Source organism: Nansenia antarctica, assembly GCF_963989245.1.
Source record: "Nansenia antarctica genome assembly, chromosome: 7".
Lineage (NCBI taxonomy): Eukaryota > Metazoa > Chordata > Actinopteri > Argentiniformes > Microstomatidae > Nansenia > Nansenia antarctica.
In genome coordinates, this window is record NC_137677.1 from 53,580,852 (window position 1) to 53,599,996 (window position 19,145).

Sequence of the window (19,145 nt, forward strand, 5' to 3'; positions counted from 1 at the left end):
ATTGAATATTGAACACTGCAGAAATAAACATATTGCAGTATAATAAATACTGCACACTCATTTACTACCTTACTGTATTGTATTATATTGCATTTCATATCATCGTAATTTGCACACCTTTTTTGCAAGAAAGTCCCTGTAAAATCCATCACTTTATTACTTTATCAATGTAGGGTTACTATTTTTACGTACTTACGTTACTTATTATTATTATTATTATTATTACCAAACAACTACAGACCCATATCAAAGCTGCCCTTCATCTCGAAGGTGTTGGAGAAAGTTGTGGCTAACCAGCTCACCACTTATCTGACAAACCATAACATTGCAGACAAATTCCAATCTGGTTTTCGCAAAAAACACTCCACTGAAACTGCCTTGCTCAGAGTATCAAATGACATCATGATGTCCTCTGACTCCGGCGAATGTTCTGTACTGGTCCTACTAGACCTCAGTGCAGCTTTCGACACAATAGACCATGGAATTTTGATAGATAGACTTAGGGAGTGGGTTGGTATCTCGGGGAGCGCCTTAAACTGGTTCGCCTCCTACCTTAAAGAGAGAAGTTTCTCTGTGGCTGTTGGTCCTTTCAAATCTGACACCACACCCCTTCCGTTTGGTGTGCCACAGGGATCTGTGCTAGCGCCACTCCTCTTCGCACTATACATGCTCCCCCTAGGCCTCCTCATCAGCAAGTTCAGGGGTATCTCTTATCACTTCTACGCAGACGACATCCAACTCTACTTCTCCTTTAAACCAGACAAACTGGAGAAACTCACCACCCTACAACAGTGTCTGTCCACCATTGAGAGCTGGACGGGCAACCACGTTCTCCAACTCAATGCAGCCAAAACAGAAGTACTGATTGTAGCCACTGAAAACATTGCATCTAGAGTAGCCACGCACTTAGGGTCCCTCAAAGACAATGTTCGCCCCCATCTAAGAAACCTGGGTGTTATTTTTGATCAGCCCATGCATTTGGATAAACATGTTAAATCCCTGACACGTACCTGTTTCTTTCACCTCAGAAATATTGCTACGCTCCGGTCCATTGTATCCCACTCTGAATTAGAACTGTCTGTACATGCATTTATCTCATCTAGACTCGATTACTGTAATTCACTGTTTACACAACTTCAACTGGTCCAGAACGCGGCTGCCAGGCTTCTCACCAGGTCCAATAAATCATGCCACATCACCCCCATCCTAGCATCCCTGCACTGGCTCCCGGTACAACTCAGAATTCATTTCAAAGTACTGGTGTTCGCTTTCAGAGCCCTTCATGGCCAAGCCCCCGCCTACATCTCGGATCTCATTCACCCCTACTCATCCACCCGGTCACTAAGGTCCTCCGACCAGGAGCTCCTGGTCGTGCCTAGGACCAGACAGAGGGGACAGAGCGTTTGAGGTGACGGCCCAAAAGCTTTGGAACGCCCTCCCCCTTGACCTGAGAAATCCTAAGAATTTTACTCTTGTGTAAAGAGAAGCTGTGTGTAAGTCTGTTGGAGCTGTGTGTAAGTCTGTTGGAGCTGTGTGTAAGTCTGTTGGAAATCTGCCACTTCTGGCCACCTTCGGTTTGAAGTTCCAAAGGATCACAACGGAAATAAATCCTAGGATTTTATTGTGTGCTCATTCCTCGACAGCCCATGGAAGTGTATGACATATGGCATTGATAATACCTTTTTATGTACATTTCTTGATTGTCAAATAAAAACTAACTAACAAACCAACTAACAACAACATTCTGCCTAATAATATCCCCCCTGAAATGGCATTGTCAGATATTAGCTATTGTGTTTCTGCAAGCACGCACAATTTGAAGAGGTAGTTACCAGAGACAGAAAGATGAAAGTTGGTGAATCCACTAGAACACCACTTGCCAATTGTAAACAAACCTGTGTTGCTCCTAGACACTTGATTTCAGAGGGGGCTTTTCAGGACCAAAACAGTGTTTTGATGATTTGATCTTTAGACAAGGATTCCACACCAGGGTAAAGCTGAAACCCACATGAATGACAACCCAACATATCTTTGTTGCTCTCCATCTTCCAACAAAGCTCTTCAGAAGCCTTCTCAAGCTATACAGTACATTCAGTCATCAAGATCATCTGCCACAGAGGAATTAGTGGGCCTCAATATGCAGTGTCAAGTGTCACAATCATTGTTGTTCATGGTGGGATAAGATAGGATTAATGTTTCCTTTTTCATTTGAAGTCATATTTATTCTATCATATCTATCATATGTGGCTTATGGTTTTCTATGATGTATATTGACAGACGTTGGATCCCTGAAGCATTTAATCATGGTGCAGATGTGTGGTTTAGTTGAACATGGCTGGTCATTTTATGTAGCAGTGAGTTGAGTCCTGACCCTCTGGGCAATATCAGCACTGTTAAAGTGCTTTGGCATCCGTGTGACAGGATTAACACATCAAAAGCAGTGTCAAGGCCTACAGCAGTGACCCACTGTCTGTATATCACCTTTCATGTTCCACCCAGGTTTGCTACAATTTCACCTCAGCCAGCAGCATGACAGGGGGACCCAGATAATGGTGTCAACCTGACGCTATCAGGCTTTTCCTCAACTTGTTGAAATATGGAAATCCAAACTTTTTGATACAAGACCAAGGTTCACTAAGCCCAGGCTTGGAACATGCTCTGGCTGTGGCATATAGCTCCAATACAAATGAACAAGAGCGTGTGTGTGGGTGTGGGGGGGGGGGGGGTTATTTTAATATTCTTCTCTTAAACAAAGTCCAAATGTGAAATATGGTGACCATATATCATATTATGAAATGATTATGATGATTATTGAAATATTTTTAAACTTTAAAATTGTTGTGTAATTGTTGTGCTGCTAATATTGTGTGTCATATCTATGTAAGTTCTGCAGTTTTTCAGTGGGGCCTTGGCTCCACTGCAAGCATGAATTAATCAAATCAAATCAAATCAAATCAAATATTATGATATTGTATTATCCACAAATTCTTGCTCACGATGTGAAGTAAACCGATGCGAGGAGGTTATGAGCCATTTACAGTAAGTCCAAATGTTATCTTGATTGGTGTCCTGACCCCCTCTGTTGTTTAGGTGATTGACATCAAGGAGAAACTGAAGCTCTCTAAGAAGTTCTGGTCCAATATGTCTGAGAGCATCTGCCAGGAGGACAGGGTCACGGCTGGGGAGGGCAATGAGGACCAGTGCTGGAACGGACACACCAAGGGCAGGTAACGCTTTGGCCTCCAATCTCGCACACAACAGGCTAATGACTGTGAACACTCCCTGTGAATACAGTAAACGAGACCTGAATTACTTTTGTAATACGTCTGAGCCGTGAATCAAACACTTTTCTGTTATGTAGTTGCACTGACCCAAATACAGTAGCTATTCAACGGCCTGACATTCTTTGGAACAGATTTCTGGCAGAGGCATTGCAAAGTGAAAGACACGTATTGCTAAGTCTTCCAAGGGGTTTGTAGACATAAAAGCATCTGCGTCTAAACAGATTCCTCCCCTGGTGAGGCCCTTAAATGTTTGTTTCAATTTGCTTTGATGTTTTTTTTTATAACTAGCATGATGCCTCATTGTGGAACAAATTGCATTAACATCCTAAATGTTTGACAATTGAAGTTAAATGCTGGTTTGTCCCCAAAGGGTAGACAAAACTACTGTTATTTCAGACTCATAATTAAACTTTTACGTAGCATTTGCATTTCTAATTCATCATTTTGAATATAATATTAAGTTTCATGTATTGTAGGTCTTTGTATTGTATTATTTATGGGAATTGCTTTCAGGTTTCATCTCTCACCATTTCGAAATCACCAGTTGTTTATGTACTGTACTCCCTTGATTTGTCTGTCAGAAACATACCCCCCACTGGATTCTGAACACTGAAACATGATACCCAACTGTTGTTGATAGAAACGTACACAAAGATACACAGTACACAGCCTTTGGTGCAAACAGCAAGCACCCATGTGGTTGTCTTTTTCACTTACTGAGCAATGTGTGATTGTTGACAGGTCTATGTCTTTTTGTTATGTAAGTTTAGTTCTTGTTTTAATGCCTAAGTGGTCCACTTTGACTCTGACTCAGCCAGAGACCAAAGGTCAAGGCGAAGGCTACGTCTTGGTGTGTTTATATCTGAAGCTGTCAAACTGCAGACAAGCAGTTTTGGGAGATGAGAGTTAGTGTTAGAGATGAGGTATATTTGGCACAGCCCTAAGTGATGGGCACATAGTTGACCAGTCAGCAGCAAGTAAGCCACCAAACACTCCCCCCTGGTGAAATGTCTTACAAATGTGTCAACACATTCCGATACATGTAGAGGTCAAGAGTTGACTTCACCAGTAATGTTCAACTCTGACAGACCTGTGCTAGTCCTGTCAGCCAGAGAGAGAGAGAGAGAGAGAGAGAGAGAGAGAGAGAGAGAGAGAGAGAGAGAGAGAGAGAGAGCAGAGGACCACAACAACAACATGGTAGAGAGACCACAGCCTCTCTCTTGTCCTTTATTATCAAACTGGAGAGTGCTGAGCACACAGCCACAGGAGAATTCTCTGTGACAGCCCCAGCATGCCAGAGAGCCCAGAACAGACTTTAATGAGACTGTCGAGTGTCATTAAGCGCTGTGGCGTTATGCTCATTTACTCTGTTTTCGTTGGGGGGTGGGGGGGATTGAATTCTCTGTGCTGCTTCAATGTTCCACTTGGAATGTTTTGCTAATTGCCTAATACATTTGTGTTTGTCTCTGTGTAAATAAAAAAGGATATGTTTGGATTTGCTGGGCTTTTCAATGTATCCATGGTTTCCAACTGTTTTTACTCTGTATGAAAAGGTGTGCTTTTTTTATCTGGCCATGGCAGGTATTTTCCAGAGGTTCTGAAAGATGGATTGACTAATCAAGTGAATAACCCTGAAGTAAAAGTGGACATCACCCGCCCGGATACATTCATCCGCCAGCAGATCATGGCTCTGAGAGTGATGACAAACAAGTTAAAGAATGCCTACAATGGCAATGATATCTACTTTCAAGACTCAAGTAAGCCACCTACCACTTACTGTACTGTTTACTGTTTAGTGTTAAAGGATACCTATTATGTTCTTTTTCCACAAGTTAATGTAGGTCTCTGGGGGTCCCCAAAACATGTAATTTAAGTTTTTTGCTGAAAATACCACTCAGAATTTCAGCATGCCTCGAAACGCATCTGTTTCAGTCCTTTTCTGGACAGGCTGTTTCACAGGTCGGGAAATCACTAGTGGTTCGCTGCAAATAAACACATGGTTTCCAGAGGAATACAATTAAAAACCAATTATCCCAGTGTTCCCCACAAAACAAGGAATTCAAAACCATTTGAATGGTAATGATCGGACCTTGCGTTCGAACGTGACATGCGGATACACACAGGTCAGGAAGCGTCCTAACGATTCCCACCCGAGTTGGGGTAGACCACGCCCCGAGTTGGGGTAGACCACGCCAACTTCTGGAATATGTAGGGGTGTTCTCTGTATCTTGTTCTTCCGCCCCGCAGGTCGTTCCGCAACCCCATTGGATTTTAGCTTGTGACGTAACACGGGGTGCACGATTAGATATAGGTTACCCATCTCTGTATGCAACTCGGCGGCGCTGAGTGTGCCGCGGGCCAACGGTCAATGTTCGCCGTGGGCACGGAAAAAAAAACAAAAAAAAACTACATATTCCAGAAGTTGCCGTGGTCTACCCCAACTCGGGTGGGAATCGTTAGGACGCGGTCGGCAAACCATCAGCGGTTTTCTTCGCTGTGTGACAGCGCGGTGAAAATACACACAGTTCCCGGGGGAATAAAATTTAAAAACAAATATCCCTGTGTTCCCCACTAAACAAGGAATCAAAAACCATTTAAATGGAAACGATCAGAGTTTCCTTTCAAATGTAGGAATGCACGGTGGGGGAAATGTTCAACATAGAGCCAGATGAGACCCCAATCAGCATAGGAAGGGGCAGCCAATCTGAACAACTTGTTGAATCGTATGTTTTCAGAAATATGCAGCCCACAAAAAAACTGTTTTATTTCACAGTTTCTGTGTTAGTAGAGTCATCAGAGACCCAAATGTACAGCTCAAGCACTGAGAACGTGATTTTTTCATAATATGGGACCTTTAACATGCAGTATTTGCCGAAAATATCGTTGTTTAGCCATGCACTGTGTTTTCTAGTGTTCATGCAAGTATCAGAAACAACAGTTAGTGACAACCAATAAAGATTAATGTATTTCCTTCTCAAACTGATCATACAGGGGTATTTCATTTGTATGCATGTGGTCACTCACTTCAACATTGAAAGTCTGTGTGTCATCTTTAGCTCTCTGTCAGTCATTCCTGTTCAGCTGTGCCCCTATTGGCTGCTCCTGCCCTCCCCCCCAATGTGTTGCTATGCTATCCTGCAGGTGATGAGGGCAGCAGCTCAGGCAGTGGTAGCGGCTGCACAGACGCCTGCGTCACTGAGTTTGACTTTGCCAGCACCGCCGAGGTCCCCGTGGTGGGAGCAGACCGGAGCGGCCCGGTGGATGGTGCAGCCACACTCCCTGCCCCGTCACCAGCTCTGCCTGCCGCCCTGGCCCTCTCAGCCCTGGCATTGCACAGGCTATGGAGATAATGCTAGGGGAACTGACCCCATGTGGGCAGCAGGGATTCTCTTCTCGCTGTTTTTGTATTCAAGCAGACTGGAGCTCCAGTCAAGCGGACAGCGTTCAGGCAGCCTCTGCCTCTCAGATAGAGGGGTCTGCTCTGGAGATGGCAGTCATGCATCCTGGTCCTCCTCGCCCTCCCAAAGACTGCAGTGCCATCCTCCTTATGCACACTTTACAACATGGTTATCACTTCCCTATATGAAGCAACAGAAGTTCCCCTGTCAAACATTGTTCTAAGGAATGTCTCTGTCTGTTGCATTCAGCAGAGGTTATTAGGTCTCCATGAGAAAAAGCCCCACGCACTTTGGTCTTTTTGATTTCCCAAATGCTATAAAAGCACCGTATGTTGTACCACAGTGAGCATGTGGGTAAATAGCTCAACTAGGGGTCAGAACTGGGACATGGTTACTGACAGTTACTTGTTGCTACGTGTGCATTTCTGTGTTTAAACAACCCCCCCAATCACATAGAAATATCATACATAATACGGCTGTCACATTCAATGTTAACTTTGTCTTTGGTTCCTTTGCTTTAAATTCTATTGATTATTTTTCTACATTGACAGAAGATTATATACATATGAAATATATACAGTATATATATACATATTGTTTATTGTTAATCAGGTTCAGCAAGATGTTGTATTACTCTTATACCAATGAAAGCACTCTGTTCTAATGAGTGCCGATGTATTCGTATCATCAGTTACCTCGTCCAAACATATTGCTTTATGCTATGTTTGATGTATGACGTCCACTATGTCTGATCATCCACTCATCATTGGAGAGAAGAGAGGAATGGCTAACCCTTTATAGGGGTTAGCCCTTGGTCTCCAGGGTAACAGTCTAGCTGCTTTTAACCTGAACTGTCACTGAGCATGCTCAGAGCAGTGGCCATACTTTTTTAAGCAGGATCCCAATGAGTTAATTTAGGCCTGAATTAATAAGCGGGAGAAAGTTTAAATCAATTGTTTCTTTTTTGTGTGTTATTCATAATTTTTATACACTCAGATATGAAGATTTACCTGATAACTCAGGATTGAGATGTTTATAACGTTAAGTCAACTTTTTTTTGTTTTAACCACAAATGTTTAACTTCAGAAGCATACATTAATCTGCCTTGCAAAGTGTTTTTATTATCTGCAACAACATGTCATCTTCACCTACCCATCTATCATTATTAAGATTAGATAATTGATTCATCCCGAATGAGATATTAACATGATTCAACAGCTGTAGTAAGTTGAGGAGAAAATTAGCTGCGTGAGGAAGCACAAAAAAAAAAACTCATACAAACAAAATAAAAGTACTCTAATCTATTTACATGATAATTGATTATCTGAAAGATACTAGTGCAATGCACTTCTTAGATCACACATTTTAATAAAAAGTAACATGTTTACCTGGGATTTACAATACAAGCTGTTTTTTAGATTAATAAATGAATGTGCTGGGGAAAAAAAGATTGAAATGCAGTAAACACAATACTGGATCAAATCAACTAGCCGTATGTTGCCAGACAGTCTCTATGTTGAACATGTTTTTTTTTGTAATTGTAGTTCACTGCTTTATGGGTTGAGAATAGTAATTTCATTATTCAAACCCAAAAAAAAGTAATGATAAAGAGACGATGTGCCAAACTGTAGTTGTTTAGAATAAAGCACACTGAAGACTGAAATGCCAAAAGGGAAAAAAAATTGTGTTCTTGAATTTATCTGTAAAGCCTGAGTGGATGTGTCTGCACAGACAGGCTCCAAGCCGACCACAGCCACCTGTGAAATGAGAATCTGAGGAGCTAGAGAGTGTCTGGACGGGGTTGAATGCTCTAGTGAGAAGACTCAATAGAGCGTGCCTGCAGTGACTGGGAGAGGCCCAGTGTTATTGAAGGGGGAGTACTGTATTTACCCTACAAATGCTAGCCAACAAAACCAGTCTCAAGTGATATTTCCACTGTTCCCCTAGGGCTGGCCAGTTCAGTAAACCACTAAGGCCAGCTAAGCTTACATATCAAGGGAGTTAGCCAGTATTATGTGTATCATCTCCTCTAGCTCTTATAGTGATCTCTATTGGGCTTTACAGCATATCAATTGTGTGAGCTCGCTTTGTTGCCCCTTGATAAGTCAGTGTTACTGTTCACATTGTATGAATGTAAGGCAAATGATGATCTGCAAAATCATGGAGAACAAACATGTTTGTCCCTCTGTCAGTTTGTCCTTGAATTAGATTGTTTCATATGAATAATTATCTTCCAGGATGCTGTTTTTATTTTAATTTTTTATCATTGCACTTTTAATGGTAATCATTTTACAGTATTTTGTCTTGAATATGGATGTTTATGGATCAGCAAAAGCAATGTCAAAAACACCAGTTTAGGAAACATTGTTCATAATTTTTTCTTACAATCAAATACATTATATTGTAACACAAACATTTAATTCATGATACTGTCTGTTTCTTGAAGTTGGACAATTGTTTCAAGCCAATGAGTTTGATCTAGAAAAAAACATAAAGATCGTACAAACAAATATGCCTTACAGTTTTTTAATGCAATTAAAATTGTTGCATCTGTGTTTTGTTACTCTTTCTTGCAAATAAATATTTGTTAAAATGATGATCAGCGTTGCAATTTTATGACTCACTTTGAATTTAAAGTTTAGCGTATTAGTAAATAACGGGTTACAATAAGATGTAGGTGATAATATAATCAAATATTGCAATCAATTTACACACCACACATATCAATTAAGCAAAATTAGTTTATATGTGCCAATTTTGAAAAACAGCAAGTTAGCATTAGCATTAGTAAAGGTCTGTTTAAGACGGATGATTCCAATTGGTAATGCATTCAAAGTATTGTATATGACACAAGGCATGCATGATAAATATGAACGTCAAGTTTCTTTATTATGAGTAACAACAGTTTATTAAATGTTTATGAAAATATATCCATCACATGTTTTTTTTGCTTTCATATTTATTGAGTCTTTGTTTGTACATACAATCAAAGATACAGACATTTTTACAATCAGAAAGATAGGAAAGGAAAACAAAAGTATACACAAAAAAGAGAACAATAACAAAACAGTCATGGTTACAAGTGTCCATTATCGAAAAAGGGTGTATAAAGATACAGTATCTTGAAATGTGTATATTAGTTAGTCCACAATAATTTTCCACTGATATCCATCACATTACTGTACATCTTATCTAAAGACTGCTATTCATCTCCAGTCGTCAAATGTTTCTGTTTGTTGTTTTAGTGTGGTACTCCTTGCAGACCACTTACAGTACAGCCGTATGAAACATGTCCCACAGGTATATATTAGTATTGGAGTACATTTGAATACTTAAATCGCTGTGAACTCAAAGTATGCCAACCTAGGCCTCCTCTGTGTACTTTCTGTTGGTGAACTCTGCTTTTATCAGAGGTTCAAAGCCTTGTTTCCTTCGTTGTTGAACGTAAAGCACGAAGACGAGGAGAAGAACCAGGAGACCTAAGAACACACCACCCAACGTAGATCCCAGGACAAACACATTGGCACCACTTTCTTCTGAGGAAGAAATGGAGGAAGACTGATTTAGGAAATCAACAATTGTTAATCATTTCAAAGACATTCCTCCTAACCAGTTCATTGAAATGAGAAATTGTTGATATACTAACCATCCAGTGCAATGGCGTAAGAGTATCCCAGTTGGTCAGCCGCAACGTAGATCTCCTCATTAGTGACAGGAGGGAAAAATGGCACCATGTTGAACTCTTTGTTGTGACCAATAGGGGCCATCTCATCTGGGAAGCTGGAGTTTGGTGGAACAGACCGTCTCATCCACTCATCAAAAATAGCATCAGTAAAAGCATGGAGCACCTACAGTTCAAAGAGAGAAGTACAGTATACACAACATTTTATCATCTTTCACAAAGAAAGCTTGCCAGCGACTTACAGTATATTAAGTATTCTAAAAGCTAGATGATTACCAGAAAGATGGGGTCATTGGCTGCAGAGTGAGGCAGACCACTTGTGCCACTGAGGAAGGAGTGGACCAGGTTGTGAAGGTTGTCCACTGAGGAGTCAAGCTCTCCGTTTGGTTTGTCATAACCTTCAAGAGCATTCCTATGAAACAAAGCAGTCAACAATGGAATGCAGAAACATTGAAACCATTTGTGACGGCAGCTAGTGAAACCGGGAACAAGTCGGCAACCAATGAAATTGTTTAGACTTTTATTCTGAAAAATGTAAATAAATGTCAATGTTGTTGAAAATCCATGACACACTCGCTAGTCAAGCCAAAATATTGCAATGCAATTGATCCGGTGAGTAATCTCCACTACTACCTAGTTAACTATAACACTACTTTACATTGTTAGCAGGCTCAAAAAACAAGCTGTGTTATTTGACTAGCGAGTGTGTCATTGATTTTCAACAACGTTGACATTTATTAAAAACACATTTTCCAGAATAAAAGTCTGAACATTTGATCGGCTGCCGACTTGTTCCCAGTTTCACCAGCTGCTGTCACATTTGTTTGCATCACAGTCCTTTTCGAGTGGGCATGGTCGGATGACAATTTGAATTATTTTTTAAATGTTCACATGGCTTCAACAGTCATCACAAGAACAATGGCAAACCACTCAGAGAACTATCCTGTTGACTATAATGAGCAGGTATACGTATAAGAAGGATATAGAAATTACCTGAAGCTGAAGGTAGAGTTAGTGAAGAAGGGAGCGCTGTCATAGTCTCTGAGGTTGAGGCAGCTTCTGACGTCATTCATGGTGGGAAGACTGATGTTGGACCTCTGCATCATACCTCTCTTTATGAAGCCCTCATTGGTCCCATTACAGAGAGTGACCAGCTGATTATATTCATCCAGGCTGGGGGATGGTAGCAATGGTAAATGTTCATTTAGAATCACTCACACAGTACCACACAGTAACAACATTGTACTATTAGCATGTTATTACATAGTAATTGTGTTATTGAGTTATTACAAATCAATGATTCTAGAATGTTTAACTCTATTATAATGGTAGTTGAATTACAAATGTTAAAGGTCAACAGTCAACTTACTGTTAAACATAAAGCATGTGTAAACATTTCCTTGGCAAATAAACATATTATGCATTTCAGTCTCAGTCTTACTTGTCACACACCACACCCCACTTGGCGAACCTAGACTGGTTACTGATGAGGGAGGGATCGTCTGGTCTGCTTCCCCCTAGGAGAGAGTCTGTACAGACGTCACACTCAGTTTGGCCCGTGGCAAAGTTCCAATACGGAACAGCAAAATTATCATTGCCAGTCAGTCTCTGTAGAGGAGAGAAAAGTGTGAGATATCTTTACTTAAATGCAAAGCAATTCTGAAAATATTTTTCTCTCCATGCTTGGTTTCCTGGTGTATTTGTAAGATCCCCTCTTACCTGCAGGTCTTTCTCCAGGCTGAGTAGGTGGTATCTGTGCCAGGTGACGAAGGCAGGGCCTTTGTGGGAGAAGTCAATGGCCCTAAATGGGCGACCAGGACCTGCAGAGGAACCATAGCAGATGTGTACAGTACTCCTTTTACATAACGTGATAGGGGTATAGGAAATAGTCATAATAATAATCGTAATACTTAAATAAAACATTTTAATTTGTTTCAACTCGTGAGCTTAGAATTATACGGTTCTATCTCCGTTTAGGGCAGTTCTGAGATATTGAGCGTCAAAGTTTTTACATTCCATTATGTTTTGTGAGATGGAACCTTTGTATTTTATGAATATAAACTAATACTAACTAAACAATTTCAACATTTTAAAAATAACACCACACAGGCATTAATAAACACCTAATGGATCAGATTATGTAAGAAACTCAATTCTGACAAAAATGGAGATAGAACCTTATAATTCTAATGTCACGAACTAGTTCAATTTCAACCTTGTTAATCAGAAAGTATCAATTGATTTTCATTGACCTAGAATATCATAGACATTTAAGACGGGTCGGGAGAACAATGTAGCATACACATTACAAACATAGACAAACATACATTAAAAACAAATGACTAACATAGACACACTATAAACACATTAAATACACAGACATGCATATATTTACCGAGGAGTGTGTCTCTGACCGAGTAATAGTGCTGCCACACAAAGAAGTCGTAGATGGAGATGTTACTGAATTGGGGTTGGGTTCCGTTGGGTCCCAGGAGGCCCAACCAGTGCTGTGTGGCGATGACGTAGTCTGGGTTAGTGGTATTCTTGGCCAGGTCCAACACATCCAGGAACTCCCGGAGTTCGGCTGCAGTCAGAGAGTGGATGTTCTTCCTCACCACCGGGGCTTTTCTCTGCTCACAGTTTGGTCCGGTCCAGCCAAACTTACACTGGCCACAGTCATAGCCAGCGAAGTTACCTGGACAAAGGGGAGGGAAAAGATAGGTTGGAGTTGGCTGCATGTGAACTACTGCACATGGAACCATTCATTAAATTGAATTACAGTTTCTGTACCAATATGTAAACAAATCTCAATCACATTACGGTACATAGGGCTCTATTTTAATGGCAAAAAAACATGTTAGCGCAAAAGCTAGGGGGGGCTCTATGGGTTGTGTCTGCAATATTAGTAGACTGATATTTTCAAGTTCATAATTTTTCTGAGCAACTGATAGCACTTGACCTGCTCATTGGCATGAACAAGTCTCTATTAGCCTGCCGTTACTTCAGGCGAGAACTGGTCATTTCACCAGTTACTGTCGACACAAATAGTGGATAGTGAGTTGGACTGATGATCAGAAGGTCATGAGGTCAAATCCCACCTGGGAACACCACCTCTAGCGTGCCCTTGAGTAAGGCACTTAGCCCTAAATTACTCCAGGGAGACTGTCCCTGTCATTTCTAATTGTAAGTCACTTTGGATAAAAGTGTCTGCTAAGTGGGTTTTTCGCCGGCCGAAAATAGAGCCGTACAGTTTAGCCACCAGTCTAGTGGTAGATCAGTGAGATCTTTCACATCCCATCACAATAATCCACATTGCCTGTTGTTTCACTGTAGCAAAAACATATTTCATGGAACTTTGAACCAACGTGTATGATGCAGTCATAAGTAATCATTTAGGTTATATTTAGGTTGTATATTACTCACCTAAGCACCTGCATGTTCGATTGAAGAATTTAGTTGGCCATCTTTCTCTATCATCCACATTTCTCAGTCTATAGGGTCCACCCCAGGGTTTGGTGTCTACTCTTATGTCGGAGCAGTTTCCTCGTCTAGATAAAGTTCCACAGATGTTGGCAGCATCAGAGCCCAAAGAAGGGCAGCACTGCTTAGAGACGATCCCCTCCACGGTGCTGCAGACTCGTGGAAACTGAGCCTCTGTAGAATCGGGCCATATCATAAAACACACCAAGCCTAGAACCAGTGCCTTCATCATCTTTCACACCTCTGTCTCCTCTATCCTCTGTTTGCACTCCGATTATCTGCAATGATGCGCTCAATTAGTTCCTCTGAAAGAGCATGGAATCCTACTCTGTAACGGTCCTCAGCTGTGTATTTAAAATGTCATACAGTGATAACTGTGGCCTGTATGATGAACACCCTGGGAGAAAGTAGGCAATCGTTTTACGATTGGTTTCATAGAAATTAACAAAGCCCAATTTATGTTCTCCCTTTAAGTACGGCTGGAAGGGATTATGTCAGTGGTCCCGTGGTAATCACCTGACAACAGTGAACTATGAGCCAGACTAATACCAATGCCTGAGGGAGAAAAAAAACTAAAAAAAAACTAAAAAAAACTCTCTGCTCTTAGCCAGCCCATCAGAGAACAGATCCACAGTAGTGAATATCAATATCGTTTGAATGTGTAGTAAGAAAAGTAAGTAACCTTGAGAACCGATGGTTCTCGAGCCTAACAGTCCTTAGGGCAGGAGCCTATCTCCTGTTTCCATAGTGTGAGGCTATCAGCTCAGCATAACCTTTGAATTCTGTACGACCATTTCAATATAGGCCTCAAACTGCACGTTTGACAGCATTTTTCTAAATGTCCTTATCTGTCCCCTTTCTTTCTACAAGCCATAAAGGGTCATCAGACCATAGTACATAGTAGCGTCACCCATATCAGGGTCACCCTTGTAACAGAGGGGGTAATAAACCTACCTAAACCTACCTAATAAACCCACAACTTAACTCTGAAAAAAAATAAGAATAAAAAGTCCACTGATTGGACTGAAATTTATGTCATTAGTAAATAATATTATAAAATGTATAGTGAAGACATTGACACACATCTGCAACCATCCATCCAAACAGGTATTTTTCCCAGCAAAATGAAAACAGCAAAAAGTAATTCCCATGTATACAAGTGGAGATAGACATCTATTCTCCAACTATAGACCAATCTCTCTGCTTTCCCAGTTCTCAAACATTTTAGAAAAACTATTTGTGCAAAGGCTTGATAATTTATTCGTTTATAAACACAGTTTATTGAGTGACCATCAGTATGGCTTTAGAGCAAAGGTCCACCGTAATGGCAGTGATGGAACTGGTTGAAGAGATTTCTAGTAGGCAAAATAAGCTATTGCTTCAGATTACACCTTTTCAGTCATTTTTTTGTTTTTGCTTAACATTTCATTTAATGCCTTATAGATTTGTATGTAAGAAAAGGGCCGACTTTGAGTGTTTGACTGTGTTACTTTTAAGGATGGTGCGAGTTAAGTGTGCGTGAGGTAACATAGCCAACAGCGTTTACTAAGAATCGTATGCTTCCCTTGGGAAGAGTCATCAACTGATTTTGGAATTCATCTGAGAACCAAGCATTCTTTGTTCTGGGGGAGGAGCTTCAAACACATTAACAACGGCGTGTGACGTGTGGTACTCCAATACTTGCATATCTGATTTTTTTTTTTCATACACGAGTTTTGCTCGTGAGAGAAGCCTTTCCCTTCCCCCTATATATACCTATGACCTGGCATGTGACTGTTGATTGTTTTTAGTTTTTGTCCTCTTTTGAGGGGGAGATTTCAGTAATCAGAACAGCACAGTAGATACAGTGAAAACAATATAATAAACAAAGACCATACACATCATACAGTACAGCAGGACATTTAGTTGCCATATGAATGTTGTTGGATCACACTAGTTGCATGATTTCATACAGAAAGTTAAACTAAGATACTTCTCTCTCTATTACATTTATGAAAGTGTAAGGGATTTATATAATACAAATGTATGCCATTTAGCAGACATTTCTATCAAAAGACACTTACTGTACAGTGAGTGCATCAAATGTGTTTATATATGGTCTCAACAAGAATCAAACCCCCAATCTAAGCATTGCTAGAGCTTTGGTGTACCAGGGTCTTGTATAAGTTCATAATAAAAAAAAATGTCAAGGCTATTGTAAGAAATGGTTAGAGTTAGGATGTGGTGTGGCTTTTGAGAGGGAAAATATCTCCAGAGAAAAGCCATTGTGTGTGACCATAACCCCTCTCATTCCTTCCTACATGTTTCTTATACAACGGGTACTATGAGGTTCACTGCATTTAACAGGATTAACTTGTAGGATTCCTGGAAGAAGTCTAATGGAATTTGTGTGTAGAAATTGCAATGTTATGTCAATCAAGGAGTAAACCGTGGATAATAAATTAATAACTAAAATAAAACATATTCATTGCCTAAAATTCATATCCAAATGCATCTATGTATGTTTACCATCAGGAATTTCTGGTAATACACTTAATTTCGTACTACTGTAGTACTGTATGCAGCCTGACCCCCAAATTTGTCTTCCTGCGAACTCTTCACTGATCACTTTCATGTAGGGTTTACAGGAAACAGAATAGTATTATAACGGTCCCATGGGAGGAGGCCATCGATGAGGCATTCGAACGGAAGAGGCTGCGGTATGCCAACTTAGCAGTCGAAGCAGAGGGGCGGGGCTGGAACGTGAAGGTGGGGCCAGTGGAGGTGGGCTGCAGAGGCTTTGTAGCCAGCTCCACCACAAGGCTCCTGAGGGCAGTAGGGATCAGAGGACAGGCCCAACGGAAGGCAATCAGAGAACTGTCCACTGCAGCAGAACGGAGCAGTCACTGGCTGTGGCTGAAACGTAGGGACCCAACATGGGCTCCCAAATGACCACGTGGTGCCACCGTGCGACACACACCCAGGCCTGATCAGCCTGTGGTGGGCCAACCTCGGCAGAGGGTGTCTTGTGATAACTGGCCGAAACACCCAATGAGGTCGGGGACCACAACTGAAGATGTGTCGTACTGGTGGCACCACGTGATCATTGCCAAATTCCACTCCACCCAAGAGGACATCTCCAACTCCACTCAATTGTTGTGCTGAATATTTACGGATTTTAACAACCAGTCCTATTAAGAATCCATAAGAATACATTTAGGGAGGAGAAGATTCATTTAAAAACTATTTTGTATACAATATATTGATGAATTACCTCAAATGAATCAATTAGTATTGTAAAAAAAAACAGTATATAGCTATTTCTCCCATTATTGTGAATCTAATCCATACAACTCCCACTGTCCTTTTGCAAGATGAAAAGATAGACATTTGCTCCAGGCTTCCTTTAAAAAAAAATATATATATGTTAAACATTATAACAATTCTATTTTTACATGACCTTTATTGGTTGGATATTTCCCTTATGTGTACCTGAGCCCCAATTGGCTCAAATGTTCTCATTTATATGTATATCTCGGGCAGACAAACATGCCCCCTTTAAGAGCCTTTAAGAGCCTTACTAATACTAATCCTTGGTATTCCACAGAACTTTCAGATCTTCTTTTTTTGAGAAACCAGGCCAAGGCTAGAAAAACAGACTCAGTAGCTGATTGGCAGGTTTTCCGACAACTGATAAATAGATCATCAACCTCATCAATTAAGAAAGCTAAATCAAGCTACTTCCTAAGTGCTATCTCGGATTCTGCTGGTGGTCCTAAGCATTTTTGGAAGTTGAGGCTCTGAAGCATGGAAATTCCTCTTCCTTCTTACTTAAGAAAGTTTTGTCAGGCACATTACAGAGAAAATGTAGATAAATAATGCCTTTAATCAGCATTTTATCTCAATAGGCCTTTTATATGAGATAATGGTGGTTTGGCTGACCCTAGTCAGACAGGTGACTGCGCTTCCATCTCCCGGCCACCAGTTGCTCAATGGAAGATCTGTCAACTACTAGCAAATCTTTGTTTTCATTTCAACAATTTTCTACTTGATGTAGAAGATGCCCTGCTTAAAATTGACATTAAAAAAAATCTATTGGGGCTGATCTGCTTGATCCAGGCCTATTTCAGCTCGCCTGATTGCAGAGTCATTCACACTTTTAGTCTGACTGTTATCTTTCCTGGGGGCATCTTTGCCTGGGGACAAAGTGATAACTACACAGGGAGTTATATTGGCAAGATTACCTGAAGCTGAGGGTGGAGAAGTGGGGAGCACTGTCAAAGAGTTCGAGGCAGCTCAGCTCACATCATTCATGGTGGGCAGACTCATGTTGGTCCTGCCACTCAGACCTCTCCTCATGGAGCCCTCATTGGTCGCATTATAGACATGTTTTGTAAATATTCATCCCTTTTGTGGCCAATCTTAATCTAAAAGGGTTAGGGTTAGGGTAATCACTGATTACCCCATTGTAACAATTTTAAATAATTACAAAATATTTTTTAATGAATACATTTGAAAATGAAGGATTCAATAGTAGTCAAATGTGTTATTTGCATACACATACACTCACTGGCCACTTCATTAGGCACACCTTGGGGTTGGACCCCCTCTTTTGCCTTCAGAACTGCCTTAATTCTTCGTGGTATAGATTCAACAAGGTGCTGGAAACATTCCTCAGAGATTTTGGTCCATATTGACACTATAATATCACACAACAGCCCGTCTGGCACCAACAACCAATGCGAGGTTCAAAGTCACTTAAATCACCTTTATTTCCCATTCTGATGCTTGGTTTGAACTTCAGCAGATCGTCTTGACCATGTCTACATGCCTAAATGCATTGAGTTGCTGCCACATGATTGGCTGATTAGATATTTGCGTTAACAAGCAGTTGAAAAGGTGTACCTAATGAAGTGGCCAGTGAGAGTATAATAAATTATTATTAATATTTATTGCTTTTTCAAAATCTTTGGATTTGGACAAGTAACTTGAGCTCTCGGACAAGTACAAGATAAGTTCACTTGTCCAAAGGACAAGTACCTGAAAAAGCTTAATGTCAAGCCCTGTATTATATTATAATATAATTATATATTAACTCATATATAAAATAACTAATATTATTAATAATAGTAAATAATATAAATAAAAACAAAAGGTGAGCTGGCTGTCCTCACTGGCTACTTGGAGCACTTTGAGCTGCAACGTTTGCAGGAAAAGTGCTATACAAATAAAAAGTTGTTATTATTCTTTTTATTATTATTATTATTATTACTGTCAGTCTCGGGATAACTGCCAACTGAAGTATAAGAATATATACAATAA

At 40.5% G+C, this 19,145-nt stretch overlaps 2 protein-coding genes across 2 annotated transcripts in view; one reads left to right on the forward strand and one right to left on the reverse strand.

Moving 5' to 3' along the window:
* Positions 1 to 9,279, forward strand: part of LOC308163087 (glypican-6-like) — a 78,838-nt gene extending 69,559 nt beyond the window's left edge. Inside the window, exons 8-10 of the mRNA XM_080537268.1 lie at positions 3,091 to 3,227; positions 4,866 to 5,041; positions 6,426 to 9,279. Of these exons, the coding sequence (XP_080393394.1) occupies positions 3,091 to 3,227; positions 4,866 to 5,041; positions 6,426 to 6,634 (522 nt within the window). The 3' untranslated portion in view covers positions 6,635 to 9,279. The remainder of the gene's footprint in view (positions 1 to 3,090; positions 3,228 to 4,865; positions 5,042 to 6,425) is intronic.
* A 766-nt stretch (positions 9,280 to 10,045) lies between these two features.
* dct (dopachrome tautomerase) lies at positions 10,046 to 14,076 on the reverse strand (the record flags this gene model as incomplete). The annotated part of the gene is made up of 8 exons (XM_080536483.1): positions 10,046 to 10,218; positions 10,329 to 10,530; positions 10,641 to 10,776; positions 11,358 to 11,537; positions 11,806 to 11,972; positions 12,084 to 12,184; positions 12,760 to 13,059; positions 13,788 to 14,076. 8 exons carry the CDS (start codon positions 14,074 to 14,076, stop codon positions 10,046 to 10,048), a joined length of 1,548 nt encoding a protein of 515 aa, XP_080392609.1.
* Positions 14,077 to 19,145: the final 5,069 nt, after the last annotated feature.